A 20,848-nucleotide genomic window follows, 5' to 3' on the forward strand; every position below is an offset into this window, starting at 1 on the left:
CACAGAAATTTCATAAACATCAAATTTAGCAACAAAATTATTGCTGATGAGTTCAATGATATCTTTTTTTAAATTCTTATTAATTCTCTTAAGATTAGATTAAGGACAAGGAATTAGGGAGGGGAAAGGAATAAAAGTTTGTGTTAGCTTGTTCACTTTCCTGCTAAAATAGAATTTAGTCTCAAATAAACTAGATACATGAAGGTATAAAAACTACAATGGTTCCTTTTAGGTATAATCAATATACAAACATGTATCAAACACCTACGTGCCAGGCAGGCACTGTGCTAAGTGCTCAAGATACAAACATAATAAAAGTTCTTGTTCTCAAACAGTTTACATTCAAGTATCATTAACTGAAGTTTACTGCAACTACTGCAGTAAACTGGTGAAAAACAGGATTCAAGATAAATAAATTTTAAAAGGCCAAAATGTTATAAACTATTCAAAAAATATCTATATATCATAAATGTTTAAAGACTGGGTCTCCCTATCTCACCAAGGTTTGAAATACAGGGCCTAGTAATGGGCTGCATCACACTACTAACAGGAACAGAAAAGCTTTATCAGGCTCCTAACCAGACTAGCTCAGTGACCAACACAAAAGAAAAAATAAAGATGAAAAAAAGATACTATGTGTAGCCACTCCAACCTAACCTGGTTAAACAAACAGACAAATAGGAAAAATTGAAAAAGAACAAAATGGACACTTACTCTGATTTTTATCGCTTCTTAGAGACACTAAACCAAAGTGAAATAGTCACACAATATGGAGGCTGAAAAAGTCCAGAAATCCCCCAAAGTGCAAACCCAACAAGAAACACATGCAACCAGGACCACACTTATATAGTGTACAAATGTATCCACAAAACATTACAGAAGCATAATTAAGAAGTATCACCTTATAGAAAAACAAAACGTAGCTTATGAAAAAACAAGAATATACATGATTTCCTTAATGAAAACACAAGTGAGCCAAAGACAATTTCAAAGGAGATTCCTTAAAGACTACATCTTATTAAAAGTCATACAACTAACTGCATTGTGACTACACCAAAAGGCAATGAAAGCTGTCCTAGACAAAGTCCAAATAAAAGGATTCCCTATTGATGCTGAAATTCTCCAAAAGTTCCTCTTCAAAGACGACATATTAATTGCATCAAGCCTTAAATCACTACAGAGCTGCCTAAATGAAATCAATAATAATGAAACAGAGACTAATCTTTTCCATCCATGCTGGAAAAATAAAGCACGTAAAAAATGCCTATGACATACACTATAAAATGCAACTGAATAGTCAGCTTCTCACACATCAATATGAAAATCTTGGACAGGCACTGTGGGTGGATGACAAGGATCCTAGGTCCTGAATTAAATAGGAAAAGGAGATCAGGTTGGAGAGCACTTAGGAAATGGCATAGTACTTTTGATGATCCCAAATTGCCCATTATCACAAATCTCTTTAATACCATTATTAGCAATATTCTCTTAAAATTATTCTCCTGATGAATCCAGAATATTACAGTGTCAGAAGACTAAAAATAACAAATAACTCAAGACGTGGCTATAAAACAGGCTGTAGAATGTTAGCAACAATGACTTGCATGTAAGAAGTCACAAAAAGACATTCTCAATAAAAAGTATTACCCAAAAGGGAATGAAAATTAAAGATAAGAGATGAACAACCAAGTGGTACAACAGTACTCCTGACATATTCAAAGTATAAGAGGAGAACCTTCAGTACCTAAGGAAGATCCTTTATAAGGAACCAATTCTTGTGCAATAAAAATCATAAAAGAGAAAAAGATATAGAGGCAATATCCATGATAATGAAACCATCAATCCAAAGTACTAAAACATAGGTATACACCTTGCAAAAAAGATGAACAGGTTATTCCTTGATACTTGATAGAATCCTTATCAAAATGCTTTTATAGGGGCAGCTAGGTGGCACAGTAGATAGAGCACGAGCCCTAGATTGAGGAGGACCTGAGTTCAAATTCAGCCTCAGACACTTGACACTCACTAGCTGTGTGACCCTGGGCAAGTCACTTAACCCCAATTGCCTCACCAATAAATAAATAGGGTGGTGTTGTTGTTTTTTTTTAAAAGCTTTTATAACCAAATTTAATTTTTCATTTGTTGATAAACAGGAATCTCTTAAAAGAGTATTCCATTATACTATATTTTGTGTATGTATATATAGTTATAGTATTTATATAGCCTTAGCCTTATAGAAATCAACAAAAGGATGAAATAAGTCTTCCGTATCATATTCTGTACTTATCAGACACCACAAGAATCAGGATTGTTTGTAGAAGACAAGCTCCTTGAGGGCAAATTCTTTATATTCCCTACTACAGTGCTTTGGAGAAAACTTAAAAGAAACAGGGAAAGCATGAAGGAGGTTTAAAGCAGACGTAAAATAAAAGAATGTCACGGAAAATAACAGGGAAAAGTAGAAGAAATTAGAATTATTCAAAGTGGAAAAGATAAAGACTGTAATCTTTTCTAATTGGATTATATTTTATACTCCCTTAAGCAATACTGAGAAGATTCTCAGGACAAGGGAGGTGACAGTCCTGCTCCTATGAGAGCTCACTGTTTTGTTCTGGATCTGTAATTTAATCTGTGCAAGAAACTCATCCTGGGAAAACTCCTTCCACTGATGCCAATTTATTTGTAATTTAAGTAGTCTTATAGGCATTGCTGCCTTTAAAATGGAGCAAGTAGGGGGCAGCTAGGTGGCACAGTGGATAGAGCACCGGTCCTGAAGTCAGGAGGACCTGAGTTCAAATCCGGCCTCAGACACTTAACACTTACTAGCTATGTGACCCTGGGCAAGTCACTTAACCCCAATTGCCTCACTAAAAAAAAAAACAAAAAAACAATAAAATGGAGCAAGTATGAGAAGAATGTGTTCTAAGAAATTAAAAAAGACCTTGACAGTGATCAACCAGTGCTGCAAGGGTCTTCAACCTTATTTTAGGATCATATGTCCAGACTAGGAGACGACGAAGTGTTAAGCTGCTTTCAAGTCCCAAATTTACACCTTGATCATCCTCTAACTGAAGCTGGAGAATAAAAGAGAGAGACAAAAGGTAAGAAATATCTTTTCAGAAAAATTAACTAATTTGTTACATAATTTCTTGTTTTATTTAAATTGATTTTATGAAATAGATTATTCTAATTTTAAAAAGTAATTTAGGGGGGTGGCTAAGTGGCACAGTGGATAAAGCACTGGCCCTGGATTCAGGAGGACCTGAGTTCAAATCCGGCCTCAGACACTTGACACTTACTAGCTGTGTGACCCTGGGCAAGTCACTTAACCCCCATTGCCCCGCAAAAAAACAAAAACAAAAAGTAATTTAAAATGTTTTTGACATGTGAGTGAGTTTTACCAAACTTTTTCTTGTTCACTATTATATTTACTATTAAAAGGGATGGCTCTCTGGGAAGAGGAAGGGCTATAAAAGGAAATATAGGAGATAGTAAAACAAAAGACATAATTTTTTAAGGAAGAAAATGACAAAAGGGCTCAGTTTGGGAAAAGTTTACTAATTGTTTCAAGGAACAAAAAATCCATTAAATATAGGAAAATAGGGCACCTTAACTATGCCCTAGGATTTCCTAAATGTGTTCCTAAAATGGAAATTCTCTCTCAGCTATAGTATATGCCAAAACTAGATGGTTTTTCTAGGTCACAGTGAAAAATTTTATCAACAAGATTTTTATTTTTAAAACGGGTTGATATAAAAATCGAATTTAGAATATTCTACCCAGCTACAGTTATTATGCATTTGAAACACTAAATAGTAGGGAACTAAAAGCAAAATGTAAATGTCATTTTACCTGGGAGTGTAAAACAGAGAGTAGTCTGTAGTACTCTTTAAGTTCTTGATGTAAAGCAGCACAAAAGCTCTGTATAGAAAAAAAGTACAATAAATCTATTTGTAGAATAATTTTTAAAGAGGACTAGCACATTAATTACAAAATTATATAGAAGTCTTTAAAGAAACAGCATCTTGTATCATTCACCATAACTCATTCTTAAATTGTATTACATTTTATGGAATTAACTTTGGTTTAAATCTTCATTAAAATATGCCATAACTTGATATAAAATGCTAATCCATATCCAAATAGGCAACTGGATAGACTCAGAGGGCAAATTGAAACAAATTATTTTTCTTTATTTTCCTTGCTTTTTTGGGGGGGAGGGGGGGAGAACATCACTAATGCAGAAATTTGTTTTGCATAACTGTGTATAATGGGTATCATATTTCTTAACTTATCAATGGCTGGGAGAAGAGAGAGAGGGAGAAAATTTGGAACTGAAAATAAAAATTAAATTTCAAAATTATTACAACAAAAGATATGCCATAAAGTCACTCTCCTCCAAATTGGATTTCTTTCATTCTTCCTTTCCTCTCTCCTTTTCTCTTGCAAAGGTCTGGGGAATATCGGATTTCTCATCTCCCCCTCAGTGTCCCAGCAAGTATCCCCAGAACAGCAGAAGCTGGCAAAACTGTTTGCATTATGAGCTGTGGGAAAACTGGGGACGAAATTCACTCTGCTCAAAGGGAACTTCTTGAACCTTTCTAAAAGTTATTTAAGGCTAGCTAAGTTGATGTTCAAGTATCTTGGGAGGAAACACACAAGTTGGGGGCTCAAGACGATGTCATAAAAAAACACCTCCAACTCCTCAGGGCACCTCCTAGAAGCCTGAGGGGAAGATGTATCCTTGCTCTTCACCCAAAGGGCCCCAGGACACAAACAAAGTTAATAACACCTGGTTTAGGTCCTCACAGCCTCTTACCTAGGCAGTTACAATGGCCTCTTAGTTGGTCTCCCTTCCTAAAGTTTTCTCTTCAATTCAACCCATTCTCTATATAGATGCCAAAGAATTTTCCTTAAGTGCAGATAAATGTATCACTCTCCTGCTTAATTCTGGTAGCTCTCTAGTCCCTCTAGGACCAAACAAAAATTGGCTGATTTTGAACCCTTCAAAACCTAGATCCAACCTATCTTTCCAGCCAGCCCCATAATAAATCACCCCTACCCTACATTCCAGCCAAAAAAAAAAAAAGCACTGGACTTCTCTCTCTGTTCTTTACACAGGATGCTCTTCCACCAATTTTTGCACTGACTATCCCCAAAAATTGAATGGATGGAAGGAAGGATGGATGGATGGATGAATATGTAAAGTGAAAAAGACTAAGGAGTGCTTTGTATTTACAGCACTTAACACTGTTCCTGGCACAAAGTAATCACTCAATAACACTTGGTGACTAATTAATATGCTAACAGTACTCCAAAATGTTCTAAATAAGCTGGAACAGCCTGAAGGTAACAAATTAAAATTTAGTAAGGATTAATATAAAGTTCTGAACTTGGATTCAAAACATCAATTTACAAGAAAAGGGCTAGAGTAGCTATTGCTTTAAAAAAATCAATTCTTTTAAAAAAAAAGTTTTATTGAACTGGAATTTTAATATTGGTAGTGTGACGTGGAAGCCAAAAAAGGCTAATGTATACATGGCCTAAATTAACAAAACATTCACCTGCAGAATAAAGGAGAAGAGTTTTACACTAGGTTCTTGTTTGGTCAGGCTTCTTCCCATGTAATGTCAAATTCTGTTCACCATTAAGAACAGACATTGATAAGCTGAACTATAGAGGCCAATCATGATGGTAAAAGAATTTGAAAAACGTGTCATATAAAAATGAGTCGACAGAAGTAGTGATGGAAAATAAAAGCCTAATTTAGGGCAGAAGAGAATGGAGAAAGACAGAGAGGACATGATAGTATACTTTAATCATTTGAAAGACTGTCAGGTAGAAAAGGGTTTAAATTTATTCTACTTGGCCCAGAGGCCAGAATCAGGAGTAACAGGTAAAAAAGTTACAGGAAGATGGATTTTAATTAAAAATAAAGAAAATTTCCTAAAAATGAGAACTATTCTAAAATGGGATACCCTGATTTGGTATGAATTTCGATGCATTTAATCCGTTGTCACATTGTAAGCTTTAAAGTGTTCTGTAAAACACCGGGCATTATTATTATACATCAGTAATTATTATATAGTAGGTGCATAATATGTTAGGTATGTAAATTATTATACAATAGCTGCTTAACAAATATTTGTCAAATAAAATGACAATCTTTGAAAAGCCTGAAATCTTAATAGATGCTTAAAATGTTTTCTATAGAAGGCAAGTATTTCCACTGAAGAACTGAAAACCTATTCCAACCATATACAATGCTTCAGGGCCCATCATCCTAAGCCTCTGTAAAGCACTAGAATATTAATAAGTATTTTGGCGATGGTCAATAAATGTATGATGATAATGACAGGATAAGTGTCCTAGATTAACCTCCACAAAAGTCCTCCTCTGGTGCCTCATCATGGTGTAACTCCTGTCAGGTTCTACCAAGTTGTAAAGTCTTTCAATACAGGGCAAGTGACAGACTGAGTCAACTTTCCAATAACTAGCTAAGTCTGGTAAGGCTCAACAGCAGCAAGCTGTCCACTATAGGGTGAGTTTTTGGCTATGGTATCCATGACACACAAAAGTACTAAATAGTCTCAAGTCTTACGTAGCCTCTTCTACTTCCACAGTGTAGCTGAAAAGGGAACAAAAAGTATTAAGAATCAGTTTTTAGACTACCTAAAATAGTAATTTAAATGCTGATGCTTCATCTTCTGAGGTGATTTGACTATCTGACTATTATGCATAGGCAGAAGATTTTAAAATAATCTCCATTTTGGTAAGCAGTTGTTTCCAGTTTATTAAAATGAGTCAATTTAAATGGTCATTTTTGTGTGTGTGTGAAGTCATTTGAGGCTTGCCTTTTGTAAAGTTTGCTTTCAATGCATTGTCTGACTTTTTTTAAAAGCCATTCCTGATATACAGGTGGGAGGCAGAATTACACAAGATAAGACAGAAAAGGGACACAGTCTTCAACAAGGGAGAGAATACCCAAACCGAAAAGATCAAATTAGTCCATCCAAGTCTCTCATTATGGTAGATTACTGAACTGAACTAAAAAAAGAAAAAAACTAGATGACATTCTTTAAATTTCATGCATATTATAGGGTACAATTTTCAAGGAAGACCAATATGTAAAAAACTCAAAAGTTAATATTCTTTGCAAATTTAACAATACTAGTTTGACAATTAACCATCACATTACATTTTGAAAATTAATTATTTAAAATCATCCATCCTCACCTTCCCAATCTACCACTAACAGACCTAGGGAAAAAACAAACACTGTTTTTAAAAAATCAACTAAAAGACATCCATGATCTGACTGGTAACAAATCTCACAAGTTTTAAGAACATAAATAGAAACTGTGAGTATATTGACTTTCTGATAAAACTATCATTACTAACACAATATTTTCTTCGAAGAAATGAACTCAGAGTTGACAGCCTAGATGTGAAACTTCACTTCAGTATTTTCTAGTTATTGAACACAAACAAGTAACTTAACATCTTTAAGCTTCAGCTTTTTCATATGTGAAATGGAGATGATACTACTTATCCTATCTGCCTCATAAGTGTTTTTGTAAACCCTCTAGCATTTAATACTACAAATATTGGGAGAAAAATCTGAAATTGGAAAGCTTGTATAAACAAAAGTTGAGAACTATCTTTACATGTAACAGGAAAAAATAAAATACTTTATTAAAAAAAAATACTACAAATATTAAAGTTTTGCACTGTCCATTCTCCATGCCTGAAATGCACTCCCTTGATCACATACACCTCCCAATCCCTCTCTTCCTTCAGTCTACAGTTCAAACATCACCTTTTACATGAACCTTAACTAATCCTTTCAAATGTTAGTACCCTCCCCCACAATTACCTTGCATTTATTCTGTATATACTTATATATACTGTCTCTTTTGAGAAAATGGAAGGTTCTTGAGAATATGGATTATCTCATTCTGTGTATCTGTTTGCAGACTGTCAGACTGCAAGTACCAATGACTTTATCGGTATAGAGATTCCAATCAGTGATCAAACTTTAATACCCTCAAGACAAACAGTTTCTCTACATCTGTATCACTGAAAGATTCATCTATTGGTAGCCAACCCTCTGATACTTGACCTCCCCAGGTCCTCCAATAAAAGCCAATCTGTCTCTAGATCAATGTTCCCAGTCCTTCTAGCTTGGGAGGATCTGCCAAGCCTGAATACTAGAATCTAGGGTCACTGCCAGGCCATAAGGCTGAATTAGAGTAGGACTCAGATTGGAGAATATTACTGCATAATAAAGATAATTTGGGTTATGATAACATGTGTAATACATCACTAAATGTATTTGAAACTAAAAGTTTTCTAGAGAAACAAAACAACTAATTTCTCTTGCCTTGGCTCAATGAGGCCACTATATAAAAATGAAAAATCTCCAATTCTTAGGAAGCATTTTCTTTTCAAATGATAGGAATAAAAATCAAGGTTATTGGGTAATAAAGCATGACTAAAGTATTTGTGGATTTCTCCACTATATTAAACAGTTTCCTTTCTAGTGATCAGGTATTACAAAGAAATTATTCAAAATAGCAAAAAATATAAAAGCTAAACTTTTAGAGTGAAAACCACTGGATCAGGAATGAGAGGATTACAAGTAGCTTTGACATATATTACCCATGTGACCTTAGGTACTCATTTATGCGCTCTAGAACTCTATTTCCTTATATGCACATTAAGGAAAACAACATTTCCCCTGTCTACTTCACAGAATTGATGAGAAGATCAAAAATTTGAACATGCAAAAGCATTCTGAAGGCTGGAAAAAAAAAACAAAGAAAATACCTTTCATATGTCTGTTTAATTTGTAACGATTGGAATAACGCCACCTGCTGGATACTAACTGTAGAAGAGTTCTGCCCATGAAGCGAAGGTCTTTGAGGGCAAGATCAGGAGTCTTTGGTATCAGGAAGTGACGCGGACTAGTGGGAGGAGGAAGGAGGAGACGGAGGCGCTCTTCCTTTTGGGCTCTGGCGGAGAGCAGGAGCTAGAAATGTGCTCTCCCTTTAATAGATAGAAATCTAGGCCTTTCTCTCTCTCTTTACCAAATTCTTATTCTCCTTAATAAATGCTTAAAAGCCTAACTCTTGCTAAAGCTTATAATTTATTGGCGACCACTCATTAAATAGTTTAGACAGTTTAGCTAGAATTTTAACCCTTAACAAATTTTTTTCATCATGCTATAATTGTGTTTTACCTGCTTTGTATCTAACACATGGTTCAAATATACCTGTGACCTAAAAAGCCAGGACTGAACTAGGAAGATATAAACTAGAAGAAGTTACAATATTATCAAAGGTACAATGCAATCTCCCTACTATAAGTAGTAACAGAAACTCATAGAATCATAAAATCACAGAATGCTAGAGTTGGGAAAACCCCAAAGTCATCTAAGTTTTTATATTATAGATGAGGAAAATTAATCCCATACAGATTAAATAAAAATACCAAGTCACACTGTTAATCAATAGCAAAACAACTCATCTACAATATTTTGATTCTTTTCTAATTTTTTTTTTAAGTGAGGCAGTTGGGGTTAAGTGACTTGCCCAGGGTCACACAGCTAAGTGTTAAGTGTCTGAGGCCACATTTGAACTCAGGTACTCCTGACTCCGGGGCCAGTGCTCTATCCACTGCGCCATCTAGCTGCCCCGATTCTTTTCTGATTTGAGGATATTTCAATGTACAAACAGCAATTTCAAAATAAAACCACTAGGGGCAGCTAGGTGGCACAGTGGATAAAGCACCGGCCCTGGAGTCAGGAGTACGGGAGTTCAAATCCAGCCTCTGACACTTAACACTTACTAGCTGTGTGACCCTGGGCAAGTCACTTAACCTCAATTGCCTCACTAAAAAAAAAAAAACAACACACCAAAAACAAAAACAAACAAAAAAATAAATAAATAAAACCACTAACTAAACTAAATGAATTGTCCTAAAAATGTCTTATCTGTTTAGTTTCCCATTCACAAATCAACCTGGATAGCCACTGCACATTATAATGCATTAAATAAATATATATTGCTTGAAAGGCAAATTTAGACTTCTTTTCTACTTTACATCTCAGTTTCTTCATCTGAAAAATGAGGTAGCAGGATTAGATGATTGCTATGGTCCCTTCCAACTTTAAAAGGCAATGATTTTGCTTCTTCAATTTTCCTAGAGCACTTGTCATGATCTTTTCTTTGCCCCTATCATATTCCACCTTTTATCATACTTACCTGTATATATAGTTCATTCTTTCCCCTTCCCACAGCTAGATTATAAACTGCTTGAGGATACACAATGTGTCTATTCTAATCTTTATAGCTTTCTAGGTGACACAGTGGATAGACTGCTGGGCCTAGAGTCAGAAAGATGCAAGCTCAAATACAGCCTTGGACACTCCCTAGCTCTGTGACAATGGGCAAGTGACTTAACCTCTATCTACTTCCATTTTCTCAATTGCAAATAATATAACATCAACCTCACAGGATTTTTTGTGAGGATCAAATGAGATAATGTGTGTGAAGAGTTTAGCATAGCACCTGGCACATAGCTGATACTTAATCAATATCTATTTGCTCCCTCCCATACCCACCACAGTTTGCTGACTTAAATTTCTTGAATTTGAAAATGTGAGTACCACTTTTTTTGCTCAATACGTGTATAAATCAAAATTTTCATTTAAAATTCAGAATGAATAGAGTAGCCCCAGCTCAGATTTTTTTAATCCATGGTTCTGGCATTTAGCACAAGCAAAACCTACATCTGCAACCCTATGTTTCATTCACCTATTATATCCAAAATAGTTGTTTTAAGAAACACTGATTTTGAACCAAATTAAGTCTTTTCTTTTTTCATGGCGGGAATTCAGGGGGAGAAAGCAGTTCTCAAAGTGAAAGAAATCCAAAATGGACTGATATTTATAATAAACATACCTGACCTACAAGTCCAAACGCTCGGTCTAAACTCCTCTGGTCAGTGTATTTTCTAATTTTATTATGCAGCCATCCTAACTCAGCAAGTCTTATTGTCGTATCTCTCAAAGATCTGGTTAGGTTTGCCTAAAAAATTCAACATACAAGTAGTTAACAATTAAAAAACAATATTTAAAAAACTAGAATTTTTAAAACTATAGTTAAGAATTAATACCAATAATTTTTAGTGGCACAATAAAGGCAGAATAAATAGCTTTAACAGTAAAAACTAAAATTAGTGAATGTGTCATTCTTTAAAAAAAAAAAGTAAGTAAATGTATCAATGGACACAAGACCAAGAGATATGTAGTTTAAAAACAGTAATAAAATAGCCCCACAGGTCAGCTTTAACAGATTTCATTCTCAAATAAAATTAGAAAAGATTAAATACTACATACTTTTTCCTCTTCTTGATCCTGCTCAATAAATATTTGTTGAATGAATTTCTCTCTAATTCTATCACTAGTGTGCAATCTCTTCTTCAGTCATCATCCTAAGGAGTTGGTAACTTGCACCCACTATATCCACTTACTTCTTCTCTGTCCTCCACCTAGCCCCAAATCCATTTAGCTGGTTTATGTTATGAAAACTGACACGGTCGATTTTTAAAGGAAAGGATAAAATGTTGGGCTGAATATGACATCTTCCTTTCTTCTTTATTTTATTGGAAAATATAAACAAATTGTATCTGTGCCTCAAATGTAATCTCAAATCAATAGCAAAGACACTAACATAAGAAACAATATAAGTCAACTTTGTGGCACTGGTACTCAATGTTGAAAGGTGGAGTTGCACTAATAAGGTAAAATAGGAGACTAAGTACTCATCTAAACAAAAAACTACTTTAATCTAGTCATTATAATCAAACCAGCATTGAATATTGTTTTGAGCTGTCACAAAAACAAAGATAAGTATATTTCCAAGCTCAGCTCTCCCAATCCATTGCCTGAATCCCACATTTCAAGAAAGGTTAAGGGATTAAAACTAATATGAGCATGGACACTATCACATCAATTTCTAGAAGCTATTTTTTCCCTAGCCCCTAAAACACATTATATAACCCCCGTACAGGCCCCCAGGCATTTTTCCTTTTATGAATGTTACAATATTAACTATACCTTTCCTTCAACTTTATAGCAATTTTCAGAATTGCTCATTTTGATGTATTTGCCATCTATTCCCTGGAAGACGTATAAAATATCTCTTACAAGGGCTGCTTCAGTTATTTCTATAGCACCTAAAACAGAACAATATTAAAATTTACTTAGAAGCAGTTACTTCATTTTAAGGAAAAAAAATCAAATTTAAAATTAAATTTGACAAGCAACTATCTATAAAATGGGTTTAAATGAAAAAGAATAAATAAGCTTAACAAAAATGAACTTTATGAGAGAAGGAAATCCTAGAAACTGTGGAAAAGTCTCCAAGAAAGATCATGGAATCTCTTCCTAAAGATCTTTTTTAATTAAACGGGGAGAAAAAACAAAATAAATGTTGATTCTACCAATATAGTTTCCAGGAAATGTAGGGGAGGCAAAAGAAGAAAGGAAAAAATTTAATATTTGACATAGTTCCATAAATACCAAAATATTTGCAGCAGCATTTCTGTGGTATCTTGAAATTCAAAAAGGAAGGAAAGAAGGGAGGAAGGCAGGCAAACAGGCAGGAAGTCAGGAAGGCAAGAAGGAAAACATGAAGAAAGGCAGGCAGGCAGGAACAAAGGAAAACTATACTTCAATCTGCATTCCAAGTCCATCAGCTATCAGTGATGTGGAATGGAATTAAGGTGATCAAATTGATCATGAATTGTCCCAAAATTATAACAAGACTCAGTGACTCAGTTACCCAAGCTTTATTGCAATACTGTGAGTGACCACAGGGAGACCACCAAAGGAGAAAGGTGTCTCTCCAATAGGGAAAGAGAAGACAGTTATATTTATATTATGGATAAACTGATTATCAGTCTCATTATAATAATCTCGACCTTAGGGAGGTACATAGAGGTTCATATCTGAGTCTAGTAATTCCTTTGGGATGACTCACAATCAATCTGATCACCTTAATTCCATCCCCCATCATTGGGAAGTGAGTACCATGTTTTATCCTGAATCCTCTGGAATTATGGTTGCTCATTGTGTTGATCTGATTTCCTAAGTCTTTCAGAATGAATTATCTTTACAATACTGCTATTACTATATAAATTGTTCGAGTTCTGCACACTTCACTTCACATAAGTTAGTACAAGTCTTCCCAGGTTTTTCTGAAACCATCCCCTTCATTTCTTATAGTACATTAGTATTACATCACAGTCAGAACTTGTTCAGACATTTCCCAATTGATGGGCATTCCTTTAGTTTCCAATTCTTTGCCAACAAAAAAGAGCTGCTATAAATATCTCCATACATATGAGTCTTTCTTTTCTCTCTTTCTTTAATTTCCGTGGAATACAGAACTAGTAGAGGTATCACTGGGTCAAAAGACATGCTGAATTTAATAACTTTTTGGACATAGCTCCATAAATACCAAAATATTTGTGGCAGCACTTCTATAGTAGCTAGAAATTTAGAAACAAAGTAGGTGTCCATTAATCAAAGAAAAGCTAAACTGTGATATAATCAAAGGTTATTACAAAATAACTAACCACAAACATAAGGAATTCAGCAAAACAAGACAAGACTTTTACAAGAGAAGACTTTTGCAAACTTAGAGAAAACAAGGAAAATAGTGTGGATGATGATTACAATAAAAAAAGAAAACTAAAGAGCAGTTGAACTCATATTCACTACAATGATTTGTTCCCTAATGTTTCTGGGAGCTAACATGTAGTTTCCAGAGAAGAGATAATAAATTATGCTTCCCTCTTGGGGAACTACAGTTGTTGAATGTTACATGGGTAAAGTCATTGTATCTGTAAACAATTAATAACTGTTTTTCTTTGTTGCAAAGGAGAGATCTGCTGGTATAGATAGTATATATTAGGAAATGAGGGTACAATAAAAGATAAAAGACATCAATAAGCCTTTTTTTTTTAAATTGATGTACTTCAAGTTTTAAAGCTGAGAATAATCAATGTTGGAAAAATTGAGAAAAGGCAAGTACATGAATGCACTGTTGGTGGAACCATGAATTATCCAACCATTCTGGAAAATAACTCACAATTATGCTAAGAAAAAGACAAAAATTCTGTATCCTCTGACCCAGAGATCCAATTATTAGGCATAAAACTCCAAAGAGGTCAGAAGAGGCCCCATGTATATCACAATATGATATCCCACTTTTTGTAATAGTAAAGAACTGGAAAGAAAAGTATTGCAAACTTTGTGCCTTTTCTCTCAATGTCCCCCATCCTGGAAAGCTATCCTCCCCTACCTTACCTCTGCCTCCTAGCATCTTTCAAGACTCAACTGAAATCTCACCTTCTGCAAAATGCCCTTCATGGGCCCAACCCCCACTGCTAATGACTTACATGTGAAATTATCTCCTATTTATACTATATGGAGAGAGAGAGAGAGAGAGGGAGGGCAAGAGTTGTTTGCAAGTTGTCCCACCCATTAGCATGTCCTTCTTAAAGTACCACGTTTTTGCCTTTCCTTAGTATTTAGTACAGTGACTGGCATATAATAAGTGCTTAATAAATACTTATTAATTAATGGAGGAGAGGGATCAAGTTAGGTAAGGATCCAAAAAGAAAGGAATAGAAGTGATATCATTATATTGGGAAAAGGAGGCGCAAATAAGGAATAGAACTGCTGCTCAGCGTAGATAAGAAACTGTTAAGACAGGGAAAAATTAAAACTTCTGACCTCTTTTTTGCTTCCATTTTTCTCTTACCAAGTTGAATAATATGAGGCCTGGAAAGGTCAATTCAAATATAGCTACCACCAAGTGAAAACTAAAGATGCCCCGCTGCCCTCAAAGAGCTCAAGTCACAAGACACAAATCCAAAGATTTGAGTAAACTCAAAGATTAAAAGTAGAGTAAACTCAAAGTTAATGAGTAATTTTTTTAAAGGTTAGAACCACTGGGGCAGCTAGGTGGCACAGTGGATAAAGCACTGGCCCTGGAATCAGGAGGACCTGAGTTCAAATTCGGTCTCAAACACTTGATACTTAGGTGTGTGACCCTGGGCAAGTCACTTAACACTCATTGCCCCATTCCCCCCTCCCCCCCAAAAAAGTATAGAACTATGGAATGGGGAAGAAACAGTAGCAAAAGCTAAAAGCAAAAATAATTTGAACGAAAAAAGATTAAAGAAATGATAAAACTGTCAATTCTGAGAGGGGGTGGGGGGAGAAAATAACCTAAAGCTCTCTTGTGTCTAACAAGACATATGAGACTCAAATAACAGAAATATAATGTTAAGATAAATTCTTATCTGATTTTTTAAAAAGGCAATAAACTTGGAAGAAAATATCCAAAGTGCCCCCCCACCCCGCAAAAAAAAAAAAAAATCACACAAGAAAGTAAAAGGCTGTTTAATCTGGCATTCTAACTTTTTGGTTTAAAAACCACTTCAGGAAAGGAAAATTCCATGCACCATCTATCTGTTCCTTATCACTAGCACAAATAAAAGACCCTTAGGATAAGCATCCTTTCAAAACCCAATTATTAAGCATTGATTATACACTAGGCACTGTTAGGTGCTAGGAATAGAGGAAAGAGTAAAACAGCCAACTAGGCAGGAGAGACAAAATTTACATATATAAGTGTTTACAAAATGAACGCAAGATATCTTGGGGGTAAAATACTAGAAGATGATGGGATTCAAAGAGGTTCCATGTAGGATCTAATGCCAGAGCTGATGTTTGAAGGAAAGTCAGAATTCTAAGATTTTACATCTTCTCACCTTTACAGTGAGAAGAAAATTCATACTAAGCATATGGAACAGATAGTATAAAGACGTGGAGATAGGAAATTAAGTGTCATGTTTGAAGAAGAGTAAGAAGGTCAATTTGGCTGGAGCAAAGTGTGAGGAAAAGGGAATAAAAATACATAAGAAGGCTAGAAACATAAGTTGTGATCAGGATGGGAAGGACTTCAAAGGCCAAATGAGTTCATACTGAATCCTAGAAATAATGTGGAGCCAATGGAGTTCACTAAGTATAGGAACAGGAGAGGTCCTGTACTGAAATGGTTTCTGTACTTTAGAAAAATTACTTTGGCAGATACGTGAAGTATAGCTTGAGGAAAAACTTGAGGCAACCAAGAGCTTCTGTAATAGTGCGGAAGAAAGTAAATGAGTTAACAACTCAGTAGACCAAGAGACAGGACATAAGATTAGTGGCTGTGTCAATGAAGAAGAGACAGACACAAGAGATATCATATAGATAGAAACAATAAGATCTGGCAATTTACTGGATATGTGGAGTGAGTGAGAGTAAAGAGGCATAAATGCTATGAACTAAGGTAGTCACTATTCCCTCACAATAAATAAGGAAGTTTTTTGTTTGTTTGTTAGTTTTAAAGTGTGTTTGAAGGAATAAAGAGAATGAGCTCAATTTTTACCATTCTGAGTTTGAAACATCTACAAGACAGCCAATCTGTAACGTCTGATAGGCAGTGAGTGATATGGGAATGGCACTGAAGACAAAAGGTCTCATTATGTTGATCTGGAAGATATAAAAATCTGAATCCTTCTGAACCATTCTCCGGGTTTATCTATTTGAACCTGCCATTTAATTCAGGAAGAAAGAAAGTAGAGATGCAATCAACAGTTCTTAGAGCTTGGGTGTGAAACAGAAGGAAGAAGTAACAAGACCTAGCCATCGCCTTTGTTAAAAATTCCCTCCTCTCTATTCCAAAGCCTATGAGTACGCCATTTCACTTCAGTTTGGAGCCAAGAGATAAGGGAATACAACTTCACTGGTCCTTATCAAAAGCAGCAGTGAAGGAAGTACTGACATCAGCATTATACATAAAGCACATCAAAATATGTTGCACTGGTTTTGGTACTTAGAAATCATCTGGCCCAGACTATTCCTTTTTGTTTGTTTGTTTGTTTTGGTTTTTTTAGGCAGGGCAATGAGGGTTAAGTGACTTGCCCAAGGTCACACAGCTAGTAAGTGTCAAGTGTCTGAGGCTGGATTTGAACTCAGGTCCTCCTGAATCCAGGGCCGGTGCTTTATCCACTACACCACCTAGCTGTACCCAGAGACTATTCCTTTGATCAATAACAAACATAATGTCCAGAGTAGTTAAAAGATTTGCCCAAGGTCAAAGGTGTAGTTGGGGGCTGTACTGGTTCAAGAACACAGGCCTCTTGAATCAAAATCCAGTGCTCTTTCCATCATATACTTCTCAAAGTAGAGCTGAGATCAAGAAATAAAGTAATTCAGAACAAAAAGTTCAAATCTCACTTCAGACTCTTACTAGCTGTGTGACCCTGGACAAATCACTTAAGCCCAATTGCCTTAAACATCCAGGGCCATCTCCAGTCATCCTGATATATGACTTGCCATTGGACCCAGATGGCTCTGAAGGAGAGAGTGAGGTCGGTGACTTTGCAGAACACTCCCTCACTTAAATGCAATTCACTACAAGTCATGACATCACCCCAATATCATGGTCCTCTTCAAGATCAAAGAACAAACAACACTTTGTATATGCCTTTCTAATGCACTCATGTCACTTTTAAAAATAATAGCATCAAAGAGTTTTGTGTAATAGAAATTGCTTTGTTTGTAATCAAGAAATCTTGGTTCATATCCCAAATCCTATCAAATCTGGATGATTTTTTCCTGTTAGAGCCTCTCATGAAAACGACTTTAAAAGTGTTTAGGGGCTGCAATTTGAATTACTTAAAATGTATCCACACTTATCCTTGCAATATTTAATATAAAATAAATATATTTGTTTCTGTCTTATTTGTGTGTGCAAGGATCATGTCTTTTCTATTCTTTCTATCTCTCTCAGCACCTAACACAGTACTCTGCACATAAGCATTTTGCAAGAGATGGTTAAATGATTAAGTGGGAACTGGAATAAGAAGCAGAATGGGCAGAAATGTGTGCAAGCTAAGAGATCCTATAGCCAAGGGGCAGTTTATAGGAAAAATGAAGTTTTCAATTACTGTAATTCCTGAGCTTGAAGCCAAGGTGAGGGTCCAAGATATTAGGCCAAATTAAGAGGACATGGGTGAGGCCAGTTAGGTGGCATAGTAGATAAAGCACCAGCCCTGGATTCAGGAGGACCTGAGTTCAAATCCAGCCTCAGACACTTGACACTTCCTAGCTGTATGGCCCTGGGCAAGTCACTTAACCCTCAATGCCCCAGGGGAAAAAAAAGAGGACATGGGCAAGGTTTGCAGTCTGAGTAGGTGAATTATATTCAAAATTCAGAAGTCAGAGCAGAACAAGAAGGCACAGACAGATGCAGAGTCTGAGCATTTAGGCAAATATCTGAGTTTAAATTTCAAGTACTGAAAGAGGAAATAGGTATGGAATGGAGTTCAGACTAAGAGAATGGGAAAAAAAGCAAAACATCAGCAAGGTATGATTGTTGATTCTAAGCCATGAATCGTAGGACTCCTACTCTAATTTTAAACAGCCCCTCCTACTGTGGGCAGACAAAGGACGACAGACCCAGGAAGGATTCTTACAGGTGCTAGTGATTTTTCAGAACAGGGTTAGGTTTGTTGGATCCTCCAATTTCTAACTGGCACACTATAGCCTAACATTCTAGACGATCCCAAGTAATACGTGGGGGATTCTCATTGTCTAGAGACTAGTGTCTGAGAAGTACACATTCCATTCATTTTTCCACTTTTAATGTCACCAAATTTATGATTTAGTAATGATTTGTACCACCATGATTTATCAATTCATTTCAGGTGTAGAAAAACTATAGCAATACATCCTTACTTACCACTCGTATCTGCATCTCTTCTTAATCTAGTCACGTTACGAGAAACAGTGTTTGGCAGGCCTTTTGAGGTAGTGGTTTGTAAAGAAGGCTGATTTGCAGTTAATGTCCATGCAAGACGTGACCCCATCTGCTGTCGAAAGCAATCCCCTACTCCTGTGGCTTGATAAGATTGTCTAAAAGGATAAAAACACATTTTACATTTACAGCTAACCAATAAATGTACTGGAAAAAAATGGGGGAAAAATTCTAAAAATAATTAGTTTAATTTAGGAAATAACTTAATTTCTAGATTAAGACAGTTGATCTAGGACCCAAAGACTGCCCAAAACCAGCTGTTCAAAAGTTGGCCCTAGGATTAAACTTCCTTGGAATAGGGAGGAACATAGCTTTGATGAGATTCTCAGCCTAAAACCAAATAAGCCACCAGTATTAAGAGTTACAACATGTCTTAATTATCTCAGTATCTTCCCCAGCAACTAGTACAGCACTTTTTCCATATTAGATGCATAATAAATCATTGCTGAAATAATATTTTGATTTTCAGCCACATCTTTAACTTACCAGATTATATCATGCACAAAGAATGAGCAGCTATTATTTACTTTAAAATCTATTCTGTACCTATATGTGAAAATCATGTCGCTGATAGACATTTGTCACCTTTTGCACCTTTGCAGTTTACTATAACATTCATTTGTCACTACCACTCCTTTGCCTGTGTTCACATGGGGGGGGGGGAAGAATATGGTGAAACTATTACTATCTCATGCCTGTCAGGCACTTAGCAAAGATCCTAGCAGACAGTGGGTACTTAATAAATGTCTACTGACTATCTTAGCCATCTGTTTGAGAAGATTTGAAGGGTTTTTTTTTTTTTTATTTTTAATTTTCATTATAAACTTAACACCCAAAAAGTTCACATCCATAACATGCAACACAAAAAGACAACTGTGTAAAACCATAATTTTCCTTTTCCTAATGCTTACTTTTAAAATGTATTATAAATTCTACATATGACTTTCAAAATCGCCCTACTTCTCTGTGTGTGGGTTTGTCTTTTTGTTGTTGTTGTTTTTGCAGGGCAATAAGTGACTTACCCAGGGTCATACAGCTAGTAAGTGTCAAGTGTCTGAGGCTGAATATGAACTCAGGTGCTCCTGAATCCAGCACCGGTGTTTTATCCACTGTGCCACCTAGCTGCCCCCTCTGTGTTTTCTAATCAACTTCCACATGTACATTTTTTTAGATTGTTTCAGAGCTTCTCTTTTTCTTTTTTTCTCTTTTTTTTCTTTTGGCCATCAGTATTGCTAACCCTTATCTGCCCTCCCAATTAAGAAAAAAGGGGAATTTTTTTTTTTTTTTTAGTAAATAAGGATAGCTAAGGAAAATGAATCCACAGTGGTGGCCACATCCAAGAAGCAGTTTATCTTTCTGCACTATGTACTCATCACTTCTGTCAGGAGGTGGATAATATGCTTCATCATACATCATCTGACAACATGGCTGGTCATTGCTTTGATCAATTCTAAAGAATTTCAGAGTTCTTTTTTTTTTTAACATGTTGCTGAGCTCATTTAAATTGTTCTGGTTCTGATCACTTCATTCTGCATAGAAGTGTTAATTCATATGGCACAGGATTCTCTGAAATTACCTCTTTCATCATTTCTTACAAAGCAATAAAATTGTAGTAAATTCATATGCCAAAATGTGTTTGGTCATTACTCAATTATCAAAGAGGTAATCTAAGGTCTAATCTCATAAATTCTAGTTCTTTGCTTTATTTTTTGCCTTTCTAATATCTTCAGGATATTAGAAAGGTTTTTCTTTCAACTATTTCCATCCTAGTAGCTTCTCTCTTCATCTCCACAATCCCCTTATTTCTCTGTTGAATGAATGTGTGTGTGTGTGTGTGTGTGCATGTTTAGTTTGGGTAAGCATGAGGTTCATTTGATGACTGTTCTTGCTAACCCTTTCTTCCATGT

At 35.6% G+C, this 20,848-nt stretch overlaps 1 protein-coding gene across 2 annotated transcripts in view; it reads right to left on the reverse strand.

Annotated features, from left to right (window-relative positions):
* The window catches only part of TUBGCP3 (tubulin gamma complex associated protein 3), a 163,968-nt gene that overhangs the window by 74,925 nt on the left and 68,195 nt on the right, over nucleotides 1-20,848 (reverse strand). For both annotated transcript variants that reach the window (XM_043997221.1, XM_043997222.1), the window contains exons 6-10: nucleotides 18,867-19,039; nucleotides 12,122-12,240; nucleotides 10,965-11,090; nucleotides 3,853-3,921; nucleotides 2,942-3,074 (exon numbers count right to left, since the gene is read on the reverse strand). In XM_043997221.1, coding sequence (XP_043853156.1) covers nucleotides 2,942-3,074; nucleotides 3,853-3,921; nucleotides 10,965-11,090; nucleotides 12,122-12,240; nucleotides 18,867-19,039 — 620 coding nt within the window. The remainder of the gene's footprint in view (nucleotides 1-2,941; nucleotides 3,075-3,852; nucleotides 3,922-10,964; nucleotides 11,091-12,121; nucleotides 12,241-18,866; nucleotides 19,040-20,848) is intronic.

This window comes from Dromiciops gliroides, chromosome 3 (genome assembly GCF_019393635.1).
Source record: "Dromiciops gliroides isolate mDroGli1 chromosome 3, mDroGli1.pri, whole genome shotgun sequence".
NCBI lineage: Eukaryota > Metazoa > Chordata > Mammalia > Microbiotheria > Microbiotheriidae > Dromiciops > Dromiciops gliroides.